At 44.0% G+C, this 24,793-nt stretch overlaps 1 protein-coding gene across 1 annotated transcript in view; it reads right to left on the bottom strand.

Annotated features, from left to right (window-relative positions):
- Positions 1-24,793, bottom strand: part of FNTB (farnesyltransferase, CAAX box, beta) — an 85,078-nt gene that overhangs the window by 36,739 nt on the left and 23,546 nt on the right. Inside the window, exons 3-4 of the mRNA XM_032622984.1 lie at positions 15,186-15,258; positions 12,913-13,004 (exon numbers count right to left, since the gene is read on the bottom strand). Of these exons, the coding sequence (XP_032478875.1) occupies positions 12,913-13,004; positions 15,186-15,258 (165 nt within the window). The remainder of the gene's footprint in view (positions 1-12,912; positions 13,005-15,185; positions 15,259-24,793) is intronic.

Raw genomic sequence — 24,793 nt, 5'->3', positions numbered from 1 at the left:
ACTATAGAACATTCTGATCCAGAGTCTTTCCAACTTGTACCTTAAGGAACTGGCAAACTGACAGTGAAGCTACCAGCTGTCGTGAGCAGAACTCCTAGCAATTCTGAAAAGCAAAATGTGAATGATACTTCTAACGGTCCAAAGGGGAAGAAAAACTTGTCTTAGAGACCAGAAATTCACCAACTAATTTTAAAAATCACACGCGGGAAACACTGAGCAAACACCAAGAGTGGCACACTTTGTGAAAAACAAGTATTCATAAATCACTCATTTAGTCATATGACTGAAAGATCTAGTAGATCAATTTTCTTTCAAGTCAGCAAGGCATTTCATTCTCGCTTAAATGACGACTTCCAACAAAGTGGGAAACTATCTTCCAGATCAGGAATTTAAAAACCCCAAATGTGGAGATCAGAATCACTGGAGGGCTAGTAAAGAACACAGACCCAGACCTGCTGAAGCAAGAAAGAGCTGGGCCTCTGTATTTTTACCAAATTCCCAGGTGATGTGGATACACACGAAGTTTGAATACCACAAGTCTTTGCTGTATAATTAGAATCACTTTGGGGATGTTTAAAAAAAAAAAACAAAAACCCAAGCCCAGGCCACACCTAATACCAATTAAATCAGAGTCGCTGAGGGTGGGCCCAAGCGGCAATAGTTTTAAAAATTCCCCATGTGACTCCAATGTACAGCCAAGTATCAGTGCTTCTCAAACTCGAGTGGGCCGTGGAAGTCACCTGAGGATCTTGTCAAACTGCAGATCTAATTCCGTAGAACTAAAGGGACCCGAGATTCTGCATGTCTAGCAAGCTCCCAGGTGATGGCAATGCTGCTGGTCTGAGGACCACATTTTGGGTAGCAATCGGATACAGCTGCACTGTCCAATAGGTAGCCACCAGCCACATGAGGCTTTTTTAAATTTCAATTTAAATTAATTAAATTTAAAATTAAGCTCCTCAGTCACACAAGCCACATTGCAACTGCTCAACAGCTACATGTGGCTAGTGGCTGCAACAAAACAGAATATTTCCATGACCTTGTTAAGTTCTATTGGACACCACTGCTTTATCATCCAGCTATTAAAAAGTATGTAAAACTGTAAGAGGATTAAGTTCAAAGCAAGATTATCGATGATTTACTTGGACTTTTAGGGGATGGTTGAGGACTGCCTTAAAGTGGTTGATTCTGGACATCACTGTCACCCGTGTGGATGGAGGACTCAAAAGCATGCATAGTATATAAGCAAATAATACAAAACGAGCAGGGAAACCCTCCAAGGAGTGAAAGTCCAGAATAATATAAAACAAATCAGAAGCCAATAAGAATAAAACAAGTGAAACAGGTGTAAGTAGCAAGTAATATACTTAGAGATGGCAGGAGTAGGGGATAAAGAATATAAAGCATATAAGAAATAACTAGGAACACAGCAGAAAAAGGACCGGGGTTAGGGTCCGTGACTTGTAAACAATACAGAAAATGCTTTTTCAAAGCATCATAAACACAAAACTATATCTGGCTCAAGCCTCCATTTTCCAACTCAAAGGAATTTCAGAATAGACTTGTAAAAATGGCTAAGTATAAAAGTGATTAAAAGGCTTACCATTAGAGAAAACCACAGTGTGGAAGCTACTCAGCAAAATACCTCAAGAATACAAAGGGTAATTATGCAAACTTTCTAGTAAAGAAACAAAAATTGGGGCTTCCCTGGTGGCGCAGTGGTTGAGAGTCTGCCTGCCGATGCAGGGGACACGGGTTCGTGCCCCGGTCCGGGAAGATCCCACATGCCGCGGAGCGGCTAGGCCCGTGAGCCATGGCCTCTGAGCCTGCGCGTCCGGAGCCTGTGCTCCGCAATGGGAGAGGCCACAGCAGTGAGAGGTCCGCATACCGCAAAAAAAGAAACAAAAATTGAAGCTAATCCGCAGCAAGAAGAATTTAGGTTAGATTTAAGAAAAACTTCAGCACCAGACAGGTTACCACTGATAGACTTAAGGCCTAGAATAAGTTAGAAAGATGATAGCTTTGGAAATAGGCACAGTCATCCTTGAACAGATAACTTAGGAGCAGATGCAAAGACAGGATGGATGACTTGACATCAGGCTAAGACATCTATGCTAAGTCTTCCGATTTTCATACTGTAAGACAGCTTCAGCTGATAGAAGGGAGAGGAAAACTTCCCTGGCAGAAGAGAGCACTGAACAGGGGAAAGACAGGCAGGCTCTCCTGTTGATTCCAGGAGGCCAGTGTCTCCCTGGGGAGGACGACAGGTTCTCTGATTTCATCAAGAGGCGATGCCTGGTGTGCTGCTGTTGTGGAAGTGTGGTCAAGTCTAAAGTTGGTTATTTTAGAGCAGGGGTTCTCCACCGTGGCACTACTGACATTCTGGACTGGATAATTCTTGGTTGTGGGGACTGTCCTGTGGAGGATGTTTAGCAGCTTCCCCAATCTCCACCTACTAGCAGCACCTGGCCAAAAAATACCCAGAAGACAAATGACCATGTAAAGTATCTTCATTGAAAGATAAGGAAACAAATTAAATTTAAAAGGAAAAATATTTCAGGAGCTATCCAGGGGACAAGCAACTAATAACCTTTCAAAAGGGAAATAATAAAACACTGACACATGAAAATTTAAATTTAATCTTTAGAAAAACTTTACAAGTGGAAAAGTCCTAAAACAATTTTTAAGTTAAAGATACTTTTCAGATCTTACAAAAGCTAAAAGACCTAACAGTACAGTAGTTTCCCTGTGGTTTTCATTTTACTCTGTGTGTTTCATTAACGTAGCATTCAATAACAACGCATGGGATTCTCATTAAAAGATGCTTCCTTTAGTTCCAAAATCATTAACAAAGCAAACGCACTTAGCATGGTTCCAAAATATTAATTTATTTTAGGTAAACACATGCATAAATTTGTGGATACAATCTCTTAAGAGAGTCACACTGAATTCCTACCTATGAATATATTATTCTTGAAAGGTCCGATACCAGCAGTAAAAGCCTGGCCTTGCTGGCTTTGGTCAGCAGTCACAGTAGCTGACAAAAGTGGTTTTGTCCACTAGAGGGAACTCAGCTTGTCATATTGTTCCCAGAACAAACAGAAGTACAACAGTGAACAAAACAGGAAAGAGAGAGAAACTTGCGTATGTGTGTGTGTGTGTCAGTGTGCTGCACACTAGGCTGAGGAGGGGGAAGAGAGGACAGCAGAAAAATAACTAAACTCTAGAGCTAAACTCAACCTCTAGGTCACCTTAATATTTGTATAAAGAAGAGGGAAACAAAAAAAACCTAATCACATTTTCAAAGCATTTCTTTTCCCTGTGCAAAATAAATAAAAAGGCAACATCCAAAATCAGGTAGTCTTTTTAAAAACAAATCTCCATATTTTTATAGAAGCATTAAGATTTCTCTTTCTTACTAAAAATAGTTTATTCCCTTATAAGCCAGAGCTACTAGGCTCTGTTCATTACAAATATTATCTGCACCTAGAATTAACTGCCTGCTAGGCACAGAACAAAGTACATTATTGGGAAGTCAAAGTAATTCTTTAAAAGTCTATTAAACCAATGCTCAGAAGAACCATAGGTAAAGCTTTTAAGTTGGCTGTGAAACAGAAAATTTTGGTCATTAACTATCAAGTGGTTCTTGCAATGAGGACAAATCACCATTTTTTTTTTTAACATCTTCATTGAAGTATAATTGCTTTACAACGGTGTGTTACTTTCTGCTTTATAACAAAGTGAATCAATTATACATATACATATGTTCCCATATCTCTTCCCTCTTGTGTCTCTCTCCATCCCACCCTCCCTATCCCACCCCTCCAGGCGGTCACAAAGCACCAAGCTGATCTCCCTGTGCTATGTGGCTGCTTCCCACTATCTATCTATTTTACGTTTGGTAGTGTATATATGTCCATGCCACTCTCTCGCTTTGTCACAGCTTACCCTTCCCCCTCCCCATATCCTCAAGTCCATTCTCTAGTAGGTCTGTGTCTTTATTCCTGTCTTACCCCTAGGTTCTTCATGACGTTGTTTTTTCTTAAATTCCATATATATGTGTTAGCATGCGGTATTTGTCTTTCTCTTTCTGACTTACTTCACTCTGTATGACAGACTTTAAGTCCATCCACCTCATTAAAAATAGCTCAATTTCGTTTCTTTTTATGGCTGAGTAATATTCCATTGTATATATGTGCCACATCTTCTTTATCCATTCATCCGATGATGGACACTTAGGTTGTTTCCATCTCCGGGCTATTGTAAATAGAGCTGCAATGAACATTGTGGTACATGACTCTTTTTGAATTATGGTTTTCTCAGAGTATATGCCCAGTAGTGGGACTGCTGGGTCATATGGTAGTTCTATTTGTAGTATTTTAAGGAACCTCCATACTGTTCTCTATAGTGGCTGTACCAATTCACATTCCCACCAGCAGTGCAAGAGTGTTCCCTTTTCTCCACACCCTCTCCAGCATTTATTGTTTCTAGATTTTTGGATGATGGCCATTCTGACTGGTGTGAGATGATACCTCCTTGTACTTTTGATTTGCATTTCTCTAATGATTAATGATGTTGAGCATTCTTTCATGTGTTTGTTGGCAGTCTGTATATCTTCTTTGGAGAAATGTCTATTTAGGTCTTCTGCTCATTTTTGGATTGGGTTGTTTGTTTTTTTGTTATTGAGCTGCATGAGCTGCTTATAAATTTTGGAGATTAATCCTTTGTCAGTTGTTTCATTTGCAAATATTTTCTCCCATTCTGAGGGTTGTCTTTTGGTCTTGTTTACGGTTTCATTTACTGTGCAAAAGCTTTTAAGTTTCATTACGTCCCTTTTGTTTTTATTTCCATTTCTCTAGGAAGTGGGTCAAAAAGGATCTTCCTGTGATTTATGTAATAGTGTTCTGCCTATGTTTTCCTCTAACAGTTTGATAGTTTCTGGCCTTACATTTAGGTCTTTAATCCATTTTGAGCTTATTTTTGCGTATGGTGCTAGGGAGTGATCTAATCTCATACTTTTACATGTACCTGTTCAGTTTCCCCAGCACCACTTATTGAAGAGGCTGTCCTTTCTCCACTGTACATTCCTGCCTCCTTTATCAAAGATAAGGTGACCATATGTGCGTGGGTTTATCTCTGGGCTTTCTATCCTGTTCTATTGATCTATCTTTCTGGTTTTGTGCCAGTACCATACTGTCCTGATTACTGTAGCTTTGTAGTACAGTCTGAAGTCAGGGAGCCTGATTCCTCAAGCTCCATTTTTCACTCTCAAGATTGCTTTGGCTATCCGGGGTCTTTTGTGTTTCCATACAAATTGTGGAATTTTTTGTTCTAGTTCTGTGAAAAATGCCAGTGGTAGTTTGATAGGGATTGCATTGAATCTATAGATTGCTTTGGGTAGTAGAGCCGTTTTCACAATTTTGATTCTTCCAATCCAAGAACATGGTATATCTCTCCGTCTATTTGTATCATCTTTAATTTCTTTCATCAGTGTCTTATAATTTTCTGCATACAGGTCTTTTGTCTCCTTAGGTAGGTTTATTCCTAGATATTTCATTCTTTTGTTGCAATGGTAAATGGGAGTGTTTTCTTGATTTCACTTTCATTTTTCATCATTAGTGTATAGGAACGCAAGAGATTTCTGTGCATTAATTTTGTAATCTGCTACTTTAACAAATTCATTGATTAGCTCTAGTAGTTTTCTGGTAGCATCTATAGGATTCTCTATGTGTAGTATCATGTTATCTGCAAAGAGTGACAGCTTTACTTCTTCTTTTCTGATTTGGATTCCTTTTATTTCCTTTTCTTCTCTGATTGCTGTGGCTATAACCTTGGGCAACCTTGTCTTGTTCCTGATCTTAGTGGAAATGCTTTCACTTTTTCACCATTGAGGACGATGTTGGCTGTGGGTTTGTCATATATGGCCTTTATTATGTTGAGGAAAGTTCCCTCTATGCCTACTTTCTGCAGGGTTTTTATCATAAATGGGTGTTGAATTTTGTTGAAAGCTTTCTCTGCATCTATTGAGATGATCATATGGTTTTTCTCCTTCAATTTGTTAATATGGTGTATCATGTTGATTGATATTGAAGAATCCTTGCATTCCTGGAATAAACCCCACTTGATCATGATGTATGATCCTTTTAATGTGCTGCTGGATTCTGTTTGCTAGTATTTTGTTGAGGATTTTTGCATCTATGTTCATCAGTGATATTGGCCTGTAGTTTTCTTTCTTTGTGACATCCTTGTCTGGTTTTGGTATCAGGGTGATGGTGGCCTCATACAATGAGTTTGGGAGTGTTCCTCCCTCTACTATATTTTGGAAGAGTTTGAGAAGGATAGGTGTTAGCTCTTCTCTAAATATTTGATAGAATTTGCCTGTGAAGCCATCTGGTCCTGGGCTTTTGTTTGTTGGAAGATTTTTAATCACAGTTTCAATTTCAGTGCTTGTGATTAGTCTGTTCATATTTTCTATTTCTTCCTGATTCAGGCTTGGCAGGTTGTGCATTTCTAAGAATTTGTCCATTTCTTCCAGGTTGTCCATTTTATTGGCATAGAGTTGCTTGTAGTAATCTCTCATGATCTTCTGTATTTCTGCAGTATCAGTTATTACTTCTCCTTTTTCATTTCTAATTCTATTGATTTGAGTCTTCTCCCTTTTTTTCTTGATGAGTCTGGCTAATGGTTTATCAATTTTGTTTATCTTCTCAAAGAACCAGCTTTTAGTTTTATTGATCTTTGCTATCTTTTCCTTCATTTCTTTTTCATTTATTTCTGATCTGATTTTTATGATTTCTTTCCTTCTGCTAACTTTGGGGTTTTTTTTTTTCTTTTTTCTCTAATTGCTTTAGGTGCAAGGTTAGGTTGTTTATTCGAGATGTTTCCTGTTTCTTAAGGTAGGATTGAATTGCTATAAACTTCCCTCTTAGAACTGCTTTTGCTGCATCCCATAGGTTTTGGGTTGTCGTGTCTCCATTGTCATTTGTTTCTAGGTATTTTTTTATTTCCTCTTTGATTTCTTCAGTGATCACTTCGTTATTAAGTAGTGTATTGTTTAGCCTCCATGTGTTTGTATTTTTTACAGATCTTTTCCTGTAATTGATATCTAGTCTCATAGCGTTGCGGTCGGAAAAGATATTTGATACAATTTGAATTTTCTTAAATTTACCAAGGCTTGATTTGTGACCCAAGATATGATCTATCCTGGAGAATGTTCCATGAGCACTTGAGAAGAAAGTGTATTCTGTTGTTTTTGGATGGAATGTCCTATAAATATCAATTAAGTCCATCTTGTTTAATGTATCATTTAAAGCTTGTGTTTCCTTATTTATTTTCATTTTGGATGATCTGCCCATTGGTGAAAGTGGGGTGTTAAAGTCCCCTACTATGAATGTGTTACTGTCAATTTCCCCTTTTATGGCTGTTAGTATTTGCCTTATGTATCGACGTGCTCCTATGTTGGGTGCATAAATATTTACAATTGTTATATCTTCTTTTTGGATTGATCCCTTGATCATTATGTAGTGTCCTTCTTTGACTCTTCTAATAGTCTTTATTTTAAAGTCTATTTTGTCTGATATGAGAATTGCTACTCCAGTTTTGTTCTGGTTTCCATTTGCATGGAATATCTTTTTCTATCCCCTTACTTTCAGTCTGTATGTGTCTCTAGGTCTGAAGTGGGTCTCTTGTAGACAGCATATATATGGGTCTTGTTTTTGTATCCATTCAGCCAATCTGTGTCTTTTGGTGGGAGCATTTAGTCCATTTACATTTAAGGTAATTATCGATATGTATGTTCCTATTCACATTTTCTTAGTTGTTTTGGGTTTGTTATTGTAGGTCTTTTCCTTCTCTTGTGTTTCTTGCCTAGAGAAGTTCCTTTAGCATTTGTTGTAAAGCTGGTTTGGTGGTGCTGAACTCTCTCAGCTTTTGCTTGTCTGTAAAGGTTTTAATTTCTCCATCAAATCTGAATGAGATCCTTGCTGGGTAGAGTAATATTGGTTGCAGGTTTTTCTCCTTCATCACTTTAAATATGTCCTGCCAGTCCCTTGTGGCTTGCAGAGTTTCTGCTGAAAGATCAGCTGTTAACCTTATGGGGATTCCCTTGTGTGTTATTTGTTGTTTTTCCCTTGCTTCTTTTTTTTTCCTTGCTTCTTTTAATATGTTTTCTTTGTATTTAATTTTTGACAGTTTGATTAATATGTGTCTTGGCGTATATCTCCTTGGACTTATCCTGTATGGGACTCTCTATGTTTTCTGGACTTGATTAACTATTTCCTTTTCCATATTAGGGAAGTTTTCAACTATAATCTCTTCAAATATTTTCTCAGTCCCTTTCTTTTTCTCTTCTTCTTCTGGAACCCCTATAATTCGAATGTTGGTGTGTTTAATGTCCCAGAGTTCTCTGAGACTGTCCTTGGTTCTTTTCATTCTTTTTTCTTTATTCTGCTCTGCAGTAGTTATTTCCACTATTTTATCTTCCAGGTCACTTATCCATTCTTCTGCCTCAGTTATTCTGCTATTGATCCCATCTAGAGTATTTTTAATTTCATTTATTGTGTTGCTCATCATTGTTTCATCTTTAGTTCTTCTAGGTCCTTGTTAAATGTTTCTTAGTATTCTTACAAAATACTAGACAAATAGTATTTTGTCTATACTATTTCCAAGATTTTGGATCATCTTTACTATCATTATTCTGAATTCTTTTTCAGGTAGACTGCCTTTTTCCTCTTCATTTGTTAGGTCTGGTGGGTTTTTATCTTGCTCCTTCATCTGCTGTATGTTTTTCTGTCTTCTCATTTTGCTTATCTTACTGTGTTTGGGATCTCCTTTTTGCTGGCTGCAGGTTCGTAGTTCCCATTGTTTCTGGTGTCTGTCCCCAATGGCTAAGGTTGGTTCAGTGGGTTGTGTAGGCTTCCTGGTGGAGGGGACTAGTGCCTGTGTTCTGGTGGATGAGGCTGGATCTTGTCTTTCTGGTGGGCTGGTCCACGTCTGGTGGTGTGTTTTGGGGTGTCTGTGGACTTATTATGATTTTAGGCAGCCTCTCTGCTAATGGGTGGGGTTGTGTTCCTGTCTTGCTAGTTGTTTGGCATAGGGTGTCCAGCACTGTAGCTTGCTGGTCGTTGAGTGAAGCTGGGTGTTGGAGTTGAGATGGAGATCTCTGGGAGATTTTTGCCATTTGATATTACGTGGAGCTGGGAGGTCTCTTGTTGACCAGTGTCCTGAAGTTGGCTCTCCCACCTCAGAGGCATAGCACTGACTCCTGGCTGCAGCACCAAGAGCCTTTCATCCACACGGCTCAGAATAAAAGGGAGAAAAAGTAGAAAGAAAGAAAGAAAGAAAGGAAGAAAGGAGGGAGGGAGGGAGGGAGGAAGGAAGGAGAGAAGGAAGAAAAGAAAGAAAGAAGATAAAATATAATAAAATAAAGTAAGATTAAATAAAATAAAGTTATTAAAATAAAAAATATTAAGAAAAAAAATTTTTTTAAAGAAAAAAAAAAAACGGATGGATAGAACCCTAGGACAAATGGTGGAAGCAAAGTTATACAGACAAAATCTCACACAGAAGCATACACATAAACACTCACAAAAAGAAAAGGGGAAAAAATAATAAATCTTGTTCTCAAAGTCCACCTCCTCAATTTGGGATGATTAGTTGTCTATTCAGGTATTCCACAGATGCAGGGAACATCAAGTTGATTGTGGAGCTTTAATCCGCTGCTTCTGAGGCTGCTGGGAGGGATTTCCCTTTCTCTTCTTTGTTCTCACAGCTCCCGGGGCTCAGCTTTGGAATTGGCCCCGCCTCTGCATGTAGGTCGCCGTAGGGTGTCTGTTCTTCGCTCAGACAGGACGGGGTTAAAGGAGCCGTTGATTCGGGGGCTCTGGCTCACTCAGGCCGGGGGGAGAGAGGGGGACGGAGTGCGGGGTGGGCCTGCGGCGGCAGAGGCCGGCGTGACATTGCACCAGCCTGAGGCGCGCCGTGCGTTCTTCCGGGGGAGTTGTCCCTGGATCCCGGGACCCTGGCAGTGGCGGGCTGCACAGGCTCCCCGGAAGGGGGGTGTGGATAGTGACCTGTGCTCGCACACAGGCTTCTTGGTGGTGGCAGCAGCAGCCTTAGCGTCTCATGCCTGTCCCTGGGGTCCACGCTTTTACCCACGGCTTGCGCCCATCTCTGGAGCTCCTTCAAGCAGCGCTGTTAATCCCCCCTCGTCGCGTACCAGGAAACAAAGAGGGAAAAAAAGTTTCTTGCCTCTTCGGCAGGTCCAGACTTTTCCCCAGACTCCCTCCCGGCTAGCCGTGGCGCACTAACACCCTGCCGGCTGTGTTCAAACAAGCCTCTCGGGCTGGTGAGTGCCGGTCGGCACCAATCCTCTGTGCGGGAATCTCTCCACTTTGCCCTCCGCACCCCTGTTGCTGTGCTCTTCTCCGTGGCTCCGAAGCTTTCCCCCTCTGCCACCCGCAGTCTCTGCCCGTGAAGGGGCTTCCTAGTGTGTGGAAACCTTTCCTCCTTCACAGCTCCCTCCCACTGGGGCAGGTCCCATCCCTATCCTTCTGTCTCTGTTTATTCTTTTTTCTTTTGCCCTACCCAGGTACGTGGGGACTTTCTTGCCTTTTGGGAGGTCTGAGGTCTTCTGCCAGCGTTCAGTAGGTGTTCTGTAGGAGTTGTTCCACGTGTAGATGTATTTCTGGTGTATCTGTGGGGAGGAAGGTGATCTCCGCGTCTTACTCTTCCGCCATCTTCCTCTCCTCTCCTCCAAATCAGCTTTTTAGTTTTAAAACATTCTTTTAATTACAAAACAATAGTTTCATTGTAGAAATTTTAGAAAATGCAAATCAGCTTAAAAAAGAAAAGAAAAAAGATCACCTTCAACCCCACCATCTGCACAAATAACTACTACCATATGTGTATATATCCTTGTTTTTTTCTATGCATAGAACCACCTTTATTTTTAATCTATAAAAAATGAATCTTTATCTTTTCTCATTTAAATATCTTTCTATATAAATACATACATTTTTATATACAAATATACACATTTATATATATATAAATTTTTAATTGAGGTATAATTGACATGTAACATTATATTAGGTTCAGATGATTTGACATTATGATTTGACATCTGTATATACTGGGAAATGATCACCACAATAAGTCTATTTAACACCTGTTAACTTTTAAATTTTTACGTGGCTGCATAGTATTTCATTGTATGTATCATGACATAGATACTTTACCTAAACTTTACACTTATAGCACCCCTGACTGTTGATATTTAGGTTGCCTCTGATCGTTCAGTGTGAAAAGCCCTCTAAGGGGGTCCTCTCTTCCTATCTGATGTTGCCACAAAAGCTGCTCTGACACTTATTCCCTCAGAAAAGCCTTACATATAAAATACCAAGTATACAACCTGGACAAAACTCAAAATCGATGCTGACCCGAGTTTTTCCACGTCAGGAAGCCCCTTATCACCATCTTCCCACTTCAGACCAGTTTACGTCCACCTCTAGGGGGCATCCTTCCTGCTCCAAACCACTGCTCCTTTAGGGGGTATCTGCACTTCACTCACAAAATCCTCCCATGTCTTTTGTCTTCTGTCACATACGACTTTCCCATTCCCATTCCCCCAGCGTGCATCCTGATTGTGTATGTGGAGGATGGGGGGAACTTCCCAAACAATCCACAACCCCCAACTGGTATTTCAAAAACACACAGGCCTTTATTTTGACAATTAAATTCCTGTTACTGCAGAAACTGTGTCCAACTCTACATCCAGAGCTAGAAGCAACTAGGCTTGCAGCAGCTCTGTGATGTGGAAGACAATGCATATTTTTCCTCTCCCTCTGAAAGCATCATACACATCACAAGGGTTAATGGCCTAATTCTTTATTATCTTCCCTATCCACATTCATCACAAGACACCCTGCCCAGGAAGGCAAGAATGAGAGGTTATTGTTAAGACGGAATGAATGAGACAATGTGTGGCTCTGTTCTTCTGACCTGACAGTGTGACCCAGGCAGGGGGACTGCGGCCAGGGAGGGGTATGTGCTGGCCTCCACGCATCCCGGCACAGCTGCCCCTGTGTGCTGCGGGCAAACGAACCTGGCTCAGGGGCCTCCCTCTGACTCTCTCCCTCCGGAGCAGCAGCAGGAGAGATGAGGTCGAGGTGCTGCTGAGGGGATGCGATCTCTCTCAGTGAGAACTGGAGCATTAGATCCAATTCCTGGCGGCTCTCTGCTACCTCAGGTACCCCTCAGACTAGAGGGACGATCGGTTTCTTCTTTAAAATACACTATGATGAGCGTCTAAGGATGAGAAGCCACACTGAGGACACCATGTGCACCAGCACTTTGGGAAGGATCCTAGTTGCTTAGATCTTTAACCATAAATCAGAAGCTTAGGAAAACGATGTCATGACATTTGTACGCCAAGACAGTAACACATCCACTGCCATCAAGAGCCATATTGTCCCTCCCAGGCATTGGTGAGGAGGGACTTCTATGGAGGTGTTTACGGAAAGCAGAGGCATTTTTGTCCATTGGGTTGCCACGTGTTTCCCCACAGAAGCTATTCAGTTGCATACTGTACTTTCTGGCAAAATCATATTTCTCCAGAGTTGATGATGAAGACTTTTCTCAAAGACCAGAGCAAGAGCCAAAAGAAAAGGCCACAGAAGAAACAGAATCCTTATCTTGGGAGTTCAAAGTCTTATTCTACCCATGAGCATACAATGGGCTTCTGAAGTGGAAGAGTTTCAGGAAGTTACTGGAGGTCAAGGGAAGGGCAACGGTTTCTTTGTAGTGCTCTGTGTTTTTCATTCAAAATAAATAAAACAGACACAAAACAAAAAGAACCCCAAAGTCAAAATACAATTTCAGAGAACACCCCAGGTTCCCCAAAGCCAGACTCACTCTGTCGCCACCATCTGGGGAATGGGCTCATCTAGGAGTTCCAAGCTGTGCAGGATCCAGTAGCAGAGCCATGGGCGGCTGGCATCCAGACACTGCAAAAGGAACAGGGCAGAAAACACACCCCTTATTCAGAATCATTCCAAGACCCTGCTGAAAAGGCAGCAGGGTCTCCAACTGTTCAGTGTGAAAAGGGAGACATCTGCCTCCCTCCTGGCAGCCTGGCAAGGAGGAGGAGGACAACCTCTGAACAGTGAATGAAGGACACTTTGCCTGGTGGCTTTAGCCAGGAGCTGAAATGACCATATGTGAGAAAAGGACAATGGGACAAAGGTGTTTAACCTGAACCCAATGGGTCCTTCCCTGACAGACATCCAAAGAAGCCGAGCAGAGGACTTCTCACATGCCAGAAAGTTAAGTGCTACTATTTTCTCAGTGCAGACCCAAGAAGATACACAACCTCAGGATGGGATTACCTGGAGTAACTCATCCAGTAAGTATCTCCTCATGCCAAGCTCTGGGGGCACAGTAATGAGTAAAATTCAGTTCCTACTCTTAAGATACTTTGTTTAGGATGTGTGTGGTTTTCTGTAGAGGAAGAGGGCAATTAGAAAGACATGTAAGTACAAGTGTCTTTCTGAAACAAGGCAGAACAAAACTAATGCATACATATACCCGGATAAACGCTATAATGGGCACATGGAAGAAACTGACTACCTCTGCCTGGGGAGCTGGGAAAGGTTTCCAAAGGTGACATGTGAGCAGGTCTTGATCCTAACTCAAGCCATAAATATTCAAGCATTCAAGGCTAGGCGGGCAGGCAGTATTACTGCCCCAGTTTTACAAATCCAAAGTGTATATATGAGATCCAGAGAGATGAACTTTTTCCAGATTACAGAGAGTAAACGTCAGAGATAAGACTGCCGGTTTCTAGACTCTCAGTCCAGTGCTCTTTCCATTGTCCCAAACTGCCCTCTTCATAAATGTGCACATAAATGTGCTAGCTCCCCACCTGGGGGCAGCTGGTGTGGTGACAGAAGACACTGCTATGGGTTTCAGTGCCAGCTGCTCCTCTCACTAGCTATGTGCCTTTGAGCAAATACTTAATCTTGCTATGCCTATTTCCTTATCTATGAAGAAATAAAGACTTACCTACCCCCTGGAGTAGCTGTGAGGATTAAATGAGACAATGAACAGCAAGCTTTTAGCAGACCCTTCAGTGAATTGTTAGCTGTCACAGTATTAATTGTATCAGGGTTGCCTGGACCCTAATCACTGAGGATTGAATACTGAAAGTCCACAGGCCAAACGTAACCCCGGGATGCATCCTGCTTGTTCCCTGTAGTGTTTTGTTTGTTTAATTAAAATTGGTTGTAACATTTACATGTTGAGAGATCCACAGAGAAATCTGAATTTCTGGCTTCATTTGAAAAAACAAGAAGAGATCTGGCAACCCTGGGTCTGCACTGCTGTTTGGCAGCAACTGGCAGGAACAGAGTAAAAGCATGGGTCCTCTGCTTTGCCTCAGTTCCACCCCACGCACCATCCCCCAACCAAGCCCACATCTCTCGTTTATGCTACCCGCTTGGGTCTATTCGTCCAAATTCCTGCTGTAAATAATCAAATGTAGAACCCCCAAATAAAAGCAAATTCAAAGCAGAGCTGCTCTATGTAAAGTGGGGCAGGGAAACTGGTGGCCTCTGGTTCACATTCACCCTCTGGCTGCTACTCACCCCTATTCCCAACACCCCTCCCCTCCACCTCCGCTGGCCTCCCCTGAGCCCCTCTCTGGACCCCTAGGGCTCTAAGGAATATTGATTTAAGGTCCACTCCACGTTTGGGCATTTTTACAGTGTTAAACCGCAGGGACTTATATACTGGTCCTTTGGCCAGTAGAGAAATTAGATCAGCTTACAGGGCCAAGGGGTGGGGATGAACAGGTATCTAGACCACCTTTTAGCGGTCAAGGGGTGTCTAGAAGAACACCATGTGAACCCCCCTCAGCCACGATAGGGGTGAAAGCCCCACCCCATCTGGGGCCTCCACCAGCTCTAAGGGAGGACGAGACTAGAGATCGGGTTCTGTCCTTTCGGAAGTAGGAGTCCCGGCTCTGTGGGGCAGAGCTGCTGCGGACCCGGTTCTCACCAGAGCCACACGGGACGGTGAGTGAATCTACAACAGGGCAAGCCCGTAGTGTCTTTTACATCCAAACAGTAAAAAAGGAGAAAGATCTGACTGATAATTTGATAGAGAAAGCTCCTGGGCAAGGTGTTTACCTCGTAGGCATCTGTCAGCTGTCGGAGGCCTCTCTTCAGATAATGGAAGTGCTTCTCCCTCTGCAAAATAAGCCTGGAAAGATAAAGAGCTTTGTAAACCTACTCTAACAGCCTCGGCTTCCCCCACTACAGAACACACGCACACACTCACTCACACCTTCTGGTCATCCCCCCACAGTCAATGAGCAGAAAACAGCAACTTCTTTAGCTCCCCGGGGCGGCTAAACCAGAGAAAAGAGCCCAGCCTCTGAACGTCCCTAACGTGCCTGGGGCAGGGCTTCCCTGGTGGCGCAGTGGTAAAGAATCCGCCGTCCAATACAGGGGACACGGGTTCGAGCCCTGGTCGGGAGCTAGGATCCCACATGCCACGGGGCAACTAAGCACGCGCGCCACAACTACCGAGCTCGCGCGCCTCAATGAGAGAGAGCCTGCGTGCTGCCAACTGTGGAGCCCACGCCCTCTGGACCCCAACACAGAGCCCGTGCGCTGCAACAAAAGATCCTGCATGCCTCAACGAAGATCCGGCATGCCGCAACAAACACACGGCGCAGCCAAAAAATAAATAAATAAAATGTTAAAAAAATTAAAAATCAGGGCTTCCCTGGTGGCGCAGTGGTTGAGAGTCCGCCTGCCGATGCAGGGGACACGGGTTCGTGCCCCGGTCCGGGAAGATCCCACATGCCACGGAGCGGCTGGGCCTGTGAGCCATGGCCGCTGAGCCTACGCATCTGGAGCCAGTGCTCCGCAATGGGAGAGGCCACAACAGTGAGAGGCCCGCGTACCGCAAAAAAAATAAATAAATAAAAAATTCGTGCAGACAAAAAATAAATAAAATGTTAAAAACAAACTCTCCTTCGTGGCCGGTAGCTTTGGGCTAGAAATGCCACTGTGAGCACACTTAGCCAGGCGGTAACAAACCACCCAGAAAGTTCCTCCAGGGTCTAGCTGAGAACAGATACCTTGCGGCTCCCCATCCTGTAAGCAATTTAAATCTGAGCCTCGCCACTTCCCTGATTTGGTTAGCCTCTGTCGTTCTGGTCATTTCTTCTGGGGTCACTTCTCTGAAGTCTGTGGTTTGAACTCTGCCTACCCGTCACTCATCTGTCTAGTATTCCCTCCCCGAAATTCCACCTCCCACGTGCTGACCCACAGCCCTGGCCTCAGGATCATGTCTGTATTCTGCAGCCAGTCGCTCTCCTTGGCCCTGATGTCAGCAACACTGGCTCTAAGATGTACTGTGCTGGCCATGGCCACCTGCACAGGCAGGCAGAGGACAGGGGCTGCACTTCTCGCTGGGTCTGACAGAAGGGGTCTCTGTGATTACGGAAGGAAAGAAAAAAGTAAAGAATTTAAGATATTCACTGTGCTTGCTGATTCCAGAAATAAAGTGAAAGAAGAGCCAGTCTCTTTCCTAGGTATTCAATTCAACAACTGTTTATTGAAATCCCACTGTACTGTGTCGAGAAGACGTAGTCTTTACTCCAAAAAGTCTAATTCAGTACTGGAAGTGAGATAAGGACATAAGCGGTTACAATATGAGGAAACCTGGGTAGGTTTCATAAAGGGAAAACAGATAAAATACTAGAAGCTCTAAAGGGTTTGGGGGAGGGCATCTCATTCAGAAAACAACGATCAGGGAAGGTTGTGTGAACAGGTGGAATTTGAGGTAGGGGCCCTGGAAGAAGGAGAATATTGTAACAGGCAGAGGAAGTGAGGAGTTGGTGGGAGGACAGTTTAGCCAAGAAGGAACAAAAACAAAAGGAACCGACCAGGGCCGTCCAAAAGAACTTCCAGTGATGATGGAAGTGTCTTTGTCTGTGCTGTCCAATAGGTAGCCACGAGCCACATGTGCATACTGAGCACTTGAAATGTGGCTAGTGTGACTGAATTTTAAACTTTATTTAATTTTAATTAATTTACGTTTAAACAGGTACAAGTGGCTAATGGCTACTATACCATGCAGACAGGGATAAAGTGTGCAGAGGGAGTGCAGGTCGGAGATTTGGCCTGGCTATTAGGAATGAAAGAGGAATGGTCAAGAGGCCCTTTTTACAGGGATCTGGGATGCCAGCTGAGGAATTTAACTCAATTTAATACGCAAAGGGAATTTGCAACAACATGGATGGAACTTGAGGACATTATGCTACGTGAAATAAGTCAGATAGAAAAAGATAAATACTGGACAATCTCACTCATATGTGGCACTCTAGGGCTTCCACCAAAAAAAAAAACAAACAAAAGCCCTGAGCTTGTGGATACAGAAAACAGATTGGTGGTTGCCTGACGTGAGAAGTGAAGGCGGAGGGCAGTGAAATGGGTGAAGGGGGTCAACCTCCAGTTATAAAATAAATAAGTCATGAAAATGTAATGTACAGCACAGTGATATGGTTAATAATACTGTACTGCCTATTTAAAAATAGCTAGGAGAGTGGGTCTCAAAAGTTCTCAACACAAGAAAAAGAATTTATAACTATATATGGTGCTGAATGTTAACTGGACTTACTGTGGTGACCATTTTGCAATACATACAAATATTGAATCATTGTGTTGCACACCTGAAATGAATATAATGTTATGTCAGTTATACCTCAATTTAAAAAAATAGGCAAAGGAAAACCCTGAGGGTTTTCAGCTGAGAAAAAATGACCAGAACTATGCTTTAGAAAAATTACCTGACCACAGTAGGTATTCAATCTGTGTTTACAAACTGTACTGATGAAAGCAGTAAGTGGGGAGAGAGATGAGGTGGGAAGACAGGGTAAGATGCTATTAAGAGTCAACCAGGTGGGAAGAACTTAGAGTTCTGAGGGCTCCACCTAGCACGGTGCCCAAGACAAGCTGACTGTGGACAGGTGGACGCTAAAGCACTGGAAATGTATTCAGGTGGGGATGTCAGTCACATCGCTGGAAACACATGTGAGACTCTGGAGAGGGATCCAGGTGACACAGATGAACTGGGAATCATTTATCTGCAAGCAGGTGACAGGTGAAGCTGCAGGAGTAGAGGACAGAGCAGAGAGAAAAGTTTGAAGGCAGAACTGAGGGAAGACCCATCTTTAAGGGCTTGGAGGACCAGGAGCCAGAGGAGAGAAGTAAAGAGCAGTACACAAGCAGAGGAAGGACAAAGGCAGTGTCGCCTCACAGGCAGAGCAGGAGGAGAGAATTTCATGGAGGTTTTTTTTTTTTTTTTGCGGTACGCGGGCCTCTCACTGTTGTGGCCTCTCCCATTGCGGAGCACAGGCTCCGGACGCGCAGGCTCAGCGGCCATGGCTCATGGGCCCAGCCGCTCCGTGGCATGTGGGATCTTCCCGGACCGGGGCACGAACCCGCGTCCCCTGCATCGGCAGGCGGACTCTCAACCACTGCGCCACCAGGGAAGCCCTCACGGAGGTTTTTAACAGTGGCAAACAGTGCAGTAAGAGTGAGGAAAAAGAGGACAAACTATAAAGTGGCTGGTGACCTTCAAGAGAGTTCAGGGAGTGAGGAGAGCAGATTCCAGATCATAAAGAAGAGATGGGGCTTCCCTGGTGGCGCAGTGGTTGGGAGTCCGCCTGCCGATGCAGGGGACACGGGTTCGTGCCCCGGTGCGGGAAGATCCCACATGCCGCAGGAGCGGCTGGGCCCGTGAGCCATGGCTGCTGAGCCTGCACGTCTGGAGCCTGTGCTTCGCAACGGGAGAGGCCCCAGCAGTGAGAGGCCCGCGTACCGCAGCAAAAAAAAAAAAAAAAAAAAAAAAAAGAAGAGATGGCCAGACTCAATTTCTCTTTCAAGGAGGTCCAGGGGTCAGGGCTCAGTGAGCACAGGGACAGGTGGGCTTTAAGCACTGGAGGTGTATTCAGGTGAGGGCGTCAGGAGGAGAGGTGAGTCTGAAAATAATGAATGAGTCTACATTCTCAGAGACAGAAACAATGGGAGAGTGTGAAGTTAGACAAACAGAGGACTCTGAAGTGGGGAAGAGGGAAACCAAGGAAACGTGGGACGGCCTCGGTTTTCTCAGGAATTAGGAGGCAAGACCTGGGAGAGTGTGCGTTGCCCATAAGGGGGAATATGTTAGGAAATCTACACAAGATGAATGAAGGACGATAAACCGGAGTGAAGGCCCAGCTGAAGCTGAGGAGTATAAACTTTTGATGAAGCCATTCAGAAGGCACTGTTGTATGATTTTTTTTCTTGGCAATCTTGCTAGGACCCTTTAGCAGAAGCAGTGACAGGGGTACTGTGGTTAGGGCTCGTAAGACGGGAAGAGCAGAAAGGTAGAGGTGTGAGGGAGCGGAATGAGATCAGCGGACAGCTGACGAGAGCACACCGCGCGGCCCAGCCCTGGCTGGGCAGGCTGAGTGTGGCCAGCATAGGTGTGATGGACGAGAAAAACCAGGAGGGCGCAGGAGACCGTTAACAGGGCAGGCAGGGACCCACTCAAGAAGTGAGAGGAGGCTGAGAAACCCAATCCAAGGTGAGGGCAAGCACAGAATTTGGAGGCAGAACTCCTGACTTCTAACTATGAAAGGATCAGGTCACAGAGGGTTTTCTACAGGTCAGTTCTTTTCAGTCTGAAAAACAGTCAGAGGAATTTGAATATGCCAAATACCCTGGGATGCTAGGCCACAGAGGAGAGAAGGGAAAATACTCTGTTCCAATAACGAGAACACTTTCCATCTCATTTAAAATGTCGGGCAAGACAGCATTAAAGGTTTCTTGCGAATAAAATTTTGTGATCCTCAGTGAAATGCTGGGGAAAGGGACCAGGTACTGACTGGAATTCCCTGTTGGGTCTGCCTGCCTACTGCATACCCTATAACCCCGTGAAGGGAGCGCGCATCTAGCTTCAGCACCTGGGCCCAGCACAGAGCAGGCTCTCAACATTTACTGTCGAATGAACAAGAGAAAGAATAGAGGAATGGTAGCGTCAGTTTCTGACTAGCCCAAAGAGACTTCTCCCTGGGTACGTGTCCTGTCAATTAAAAAGAATGACAAACCTCAAAGGGAAAGTTAAAATGCGAGCAAGCAGAGAGGACAAGGAGGGGTTGGTTAGATTGCAGATGGCATCCACTCTGGCTCAGGGGTGCTTCCCATCAGTCTCTCGTGTGGTCACACATGCCACACTGCAGGAGACCTGTCAGCCAGGGGTTAAACTTCCCTGGAGGACTCGGTATTTCTAGAGAGCTGAATTAAGCCACAAACAAATCCTTCCCTTTATTGTGGGGAAAAGGAAAAACCAACCCTGGAGAATGAACCCTTTCCCTTGTCTTCTCACTCCTCTCATTTGACAAGGGGCTTGTCCGTCCTAGGAAATGAAAGACCTCAGAGGCAAAGGCTTTTCTATGTGTAGGGAGGAAGAGACTCTGCTACTCCTCAGGACCCTGAAGTGACAAGAAGCTACCTGAAGCCTCACCTGACCAGAAACATCTAACTGAAAGAAGCTTCAGGCACCTTTTCTGCAGCTCTGAGTTGGTCCCTAGAGGTGGGACCTGAGGCAGCCCAAAGGGGGCTCCCCAATAGCTCTCCTCCCACCCCGAGCCTCACTCACAGATAGCCAGGCCCTGGGAGCCCTGCTAAGAGGGAACTAGTGAATTCCTTTAGCTGGCTTCATCTGAAGACCAACTTTAGCCACAAGCAGGGGAAGAGAAATTTCTTTCCGTGACTTTTTCCACAAGGGAAACTGTCCTTTCACTTTCATCCACTTAATCATAAACACACGTACACATGCATGCAAGCACATACACAAAAGTGCTAATATGTAAATGTTATTCTAAAATCTCGGGAAATGTTTCTTTGTTTATCTAGAGCTTCAAGGGCCACAACGCTGACTGAATTTTAACTTCTTCTTTGAGGCTTATGATTCTTTTAAATTGAAGGGACATATATCCAGTTTCTTTTGGTCAGCCAGAGACTGTACTAAGAGCCTTACTGTTATGGACTAAATTGTGTCTCCCCCCATCCCCAAATTTCATATGTTGAAGCCCTAACCCCCAGTGTGACTGCATTTGAAGATAGGACCTTTAAAGAGGTATTTAAGGTTAAATGGGACCTGGTGATCCTATAAAAGGAGTAAGTGACACTGGGGAGGAGTCCACACAGAGAAAAGGCCATGTGAACACACAGTGAGAAGGCAGCCTCTGCAAACTAAGGAGAGAGATCTCAGGAGAAACCAACCCTGCCAACACCCTGATCTTGGAATTCCAGCCTCCCAAACTGTAAGAAAACAAATTTCTGTTGTTTAAGCCATCCCATCAGTGGTATTTGATTATAGCAGCCCTAGCAAACTAATACTCTTACCATTCTTTTATTCTAAAGTCACCTCTAGATCTAAAACTCTTTTCTGTGTAGGGCGTTAGAAAAGAAAAGCTAGAGCTCTTTCCCTTTCCTTTCTGAGTAATTCAGCCCCAAAGCCATTCAATCAGGTGGAGCAGAACAAGCCAGGCTCTGCGCAGGAGTGGGGTGGCAGGGCACACGGCAGGGCACGCGGCAGGGCACGAGTGCTCAACTGGTTGAGGAGGGCATCTGTGTGGCTGCGGAGAGAGGGGTGGGAGATTGGGACACACAGGAATGACCAAATAAATGCATATATTTAGGATACTGGCAGCCTGGTTCCACTGCTGGAGAAGTAACTTAGAAATACTTGTGTACCGTGCAGCATGTACAGTACAGTCCCATGCCCTCACCAAGCTCCAGTCACACTGCCTTGGGTGCACTCTGCTCTTTTCAGTCTCAGAGCTGTAGCTCATGTTTTCCCTCTGCCTGGAAAAGTCCCACCACCTCCTAAACTGGCCAATTCCTACTCACCCCCCAGGTCTCAGCCTAAGAGTCACTTTCTCTGAGAGGCCTCTGCTACAGACTTAATGTCTACATCCCTCCAAAACTCTTATGTTGAAATCCTAATTCTCAGTGTGATGGTATTAGGAGGTGGGGACCTCTCTGCATGGTGATTAGGTGGTCAGGGTAGAGTTCTCATGAAGGGATTAGTGCTCTTATAAAAGAGACCCCAGAGAGCTTCTTCCACCAGGTGAGAATACAGTGAGAAGATGCCATCTATGAACCAGGGGTGCGGGTCCTCGCCAGACACCAGATCTGCTGGTGCCTTGATCTTGGACTTCCCAGGCTCCAGAACTGTGAGAAATAAACGTTAAGTCACCCAATCTACAGGAAGTTGTTACAGCAGCCCGAATAGACTGAGACACCTTCCCTAATTTACATCCAACCTAATTTACACCCTCCCTGTTACTCTCTCTCGGAGCGCCACGTTCCCTTCTTAAGACAGTTACCTCCGGGCTTCCCTGGTGGCACAGTGGTTGAGAATCCGCCTGCCAATGCAGAGGACACGGGTTTGAGCCCTGGTCCGGGAAGATCCCACATGCTGCAGAGCAACTAAGTCCGTGCGCCACAACTACTGAGCCTGAGCTCTAGAGCCCGCGAGCCCCAACTACTGAAGCCCGTGCACCTAGAGCCCGTGTTCTGCAACAGGAGAAGTCACCGCAGTGAGAAGCCCGTGCACTGCAACGAAGAGTAGCCCCCGCTCGCGTCAACTAGGGAGAAGCAACGAAGACCCAACGCAGCCAAAAATAAATAAATAAAAGAAATTTATATTTTAAAGAAAGAGAGAGACAGTCACCCCCTTGGTAACTATGTTCTTTGAATTCATTGGTTTAATAACTACCTTCCCCATGAGACTGAGAGCCCAGCAGGAGCAGAACCTGGGTCAGCCTTGCTCACCCTGTTCCCAGAGTCCAGCAGTGCCTGAGCCCCTAGATACCGTTGCCAAATGGGTGAAGGAATGAATGACTTTAAATGAACACAGCAAACTGAATGACAGCAAACACACTCCCTCCCCCTAAACGTGGACCATCCCTGAGACTCATGCCTTTGTTTGTGACAGATGAGAGAACAGGGATTCAGTCCATTGTTGGCTGCTGGGAGGGTTTTAAACCCACTAAAGCCAGGGGCTTCTCCAGTCAAAAAGTAAGCCTCTGGCACATAAGCAGTAAGTCACTTGAGAGAGGGTGGGAGGGAAGATGAACTTACTTGTATGAACCTTGGAAAGAACAACAGTATGAAGGTCCACATCTTTTAACTGCTCAGGATTTGGAAAATGCTAAAGTATCATTGCATAGCGAAATGGCAGAAAACATGGAAGCTGAGCAGGTGCCCGTATGAAAACTGCTTTGAGAGCTTAACTCAGAGCATTTTGGCTTTAGAGCAACTGCCAACACTTAACCTTTAGTGCTCTATTAGCATTATCAATATTTCCCCCTTACAAGGAGCACCAGGCTACTTTATCCCAATAAAAAAACAATTTTTTGTTTGTTTGTTTTTTGGCCATGCTGCACAGCTTGAGGGATCTCAGTTCCCAGACCAGGAACTGAACCTGGGTTACAGCAGCGAAAGCCCGGAATCCTAACCACTAGGTCACCAGGGAACCCCCTGACAATTTAAAAATTTTATGTGACTGTGTGTGTGTGTGTGTGTGTGTGTGTGTGTGTGGTTTATGCATTTCAGGTGTCTTACTAAAGCTAATATAATACATGGAAAAGGGTAAATTCATAAGCATGTGAAACTGTGAGAACGACTAACCACAGGGAAAGAAAAATTAACTTTTATGGGAAAGCAGGATACTGATAAACAAAACTGTTCAAAGCATGGTCCAAAAGCTCCTTGGGAGGGACCACCTCACTCCAGGAGAGAATGCATGTTTCACAGTCTGAGAGTGAGGAAAATCATTTCTGGGATGGGGAATAAACTGTAGAATGTAACAACATTCAGCTTCAGCCTTGAATTTCAGCCCAATCTTCTATTTGGCAGTGGCTCTGAAAGGCTGAATACATGGAGGCCCCGCTCAGCATCGTTCCTGGCATCCCTGGACCTGGGCATGGTCAATGATCCTGGGAGTGTGTGTGATTCTGCCACATCTGATCAGCAGCATGACCTCAGAAACACAAACAAGCCATGTCACCTAGATTAATTGCTCTAACTGAATATTCACTTTAGCTAACAAGGAAGTTTCATTCCTGCAATATAATACTAGACTTTTAAAATTTGACTACTAAAATGTTAAATATTGTAATTGTAATTTAAAATGCTGATAAATTTTCATATTTATTCTTAAACCCCAGAAGTTCATTCTATGGTGAAGATGTTTGGCTCCAGCCTTATGTTGATAAGTTGATTTACATTCTCAGCCACTTGGCCACAGTGTGTAATATCTCTAATATTAATTAGCATGCCGTGACATAAGATGCTAATTAGCATCCTTTAAAACACTCATTTTCATAGGCAACAATGACAAAATGGGAAATGTCAGATTCCTGACATAAACCCAGAGCCCTGGTATATTCTATTTCCACAAAGGATACAAACCCAACAGAAACATTTTTGTTTTCCACCCACACCTGACCTAAGACCTATGAATCAGGGGATTTTACTCCTTTACTGTCCTCTACCACCACTCCCAAAACACAGCTTCTTCCCAGATTGTAACCTCCTATTCTCCCTCCCCTCTCAGTAAGAATAAAAGGAAAGTCCAAGGGCTCTATTCTGATGGTGGGTGAAAAAGGAACGTCAAATGATCAAAGGTCCCTTTGGAAATACAGAGGATATGTGTCCACAGAGCTGGA

This window comes from Phocoena sinus, chromosome 2, assembly GCF_008692025.1.
Source record: "Phocoena sinus isolate mPhoSin1 chromosome 2, mPhoSin1.pri, whole genome shotgun sequence".
Classification (NCBI taxonomy): Eukaryota; Metazoa; Chordata; class Mammalia; order Artiodactyla; family Phocoenidae; genus Phocoena; species Phocoena sinus.
This window is presented reverse-complemented; position numbering and strand designations above follow the sequence as displayed.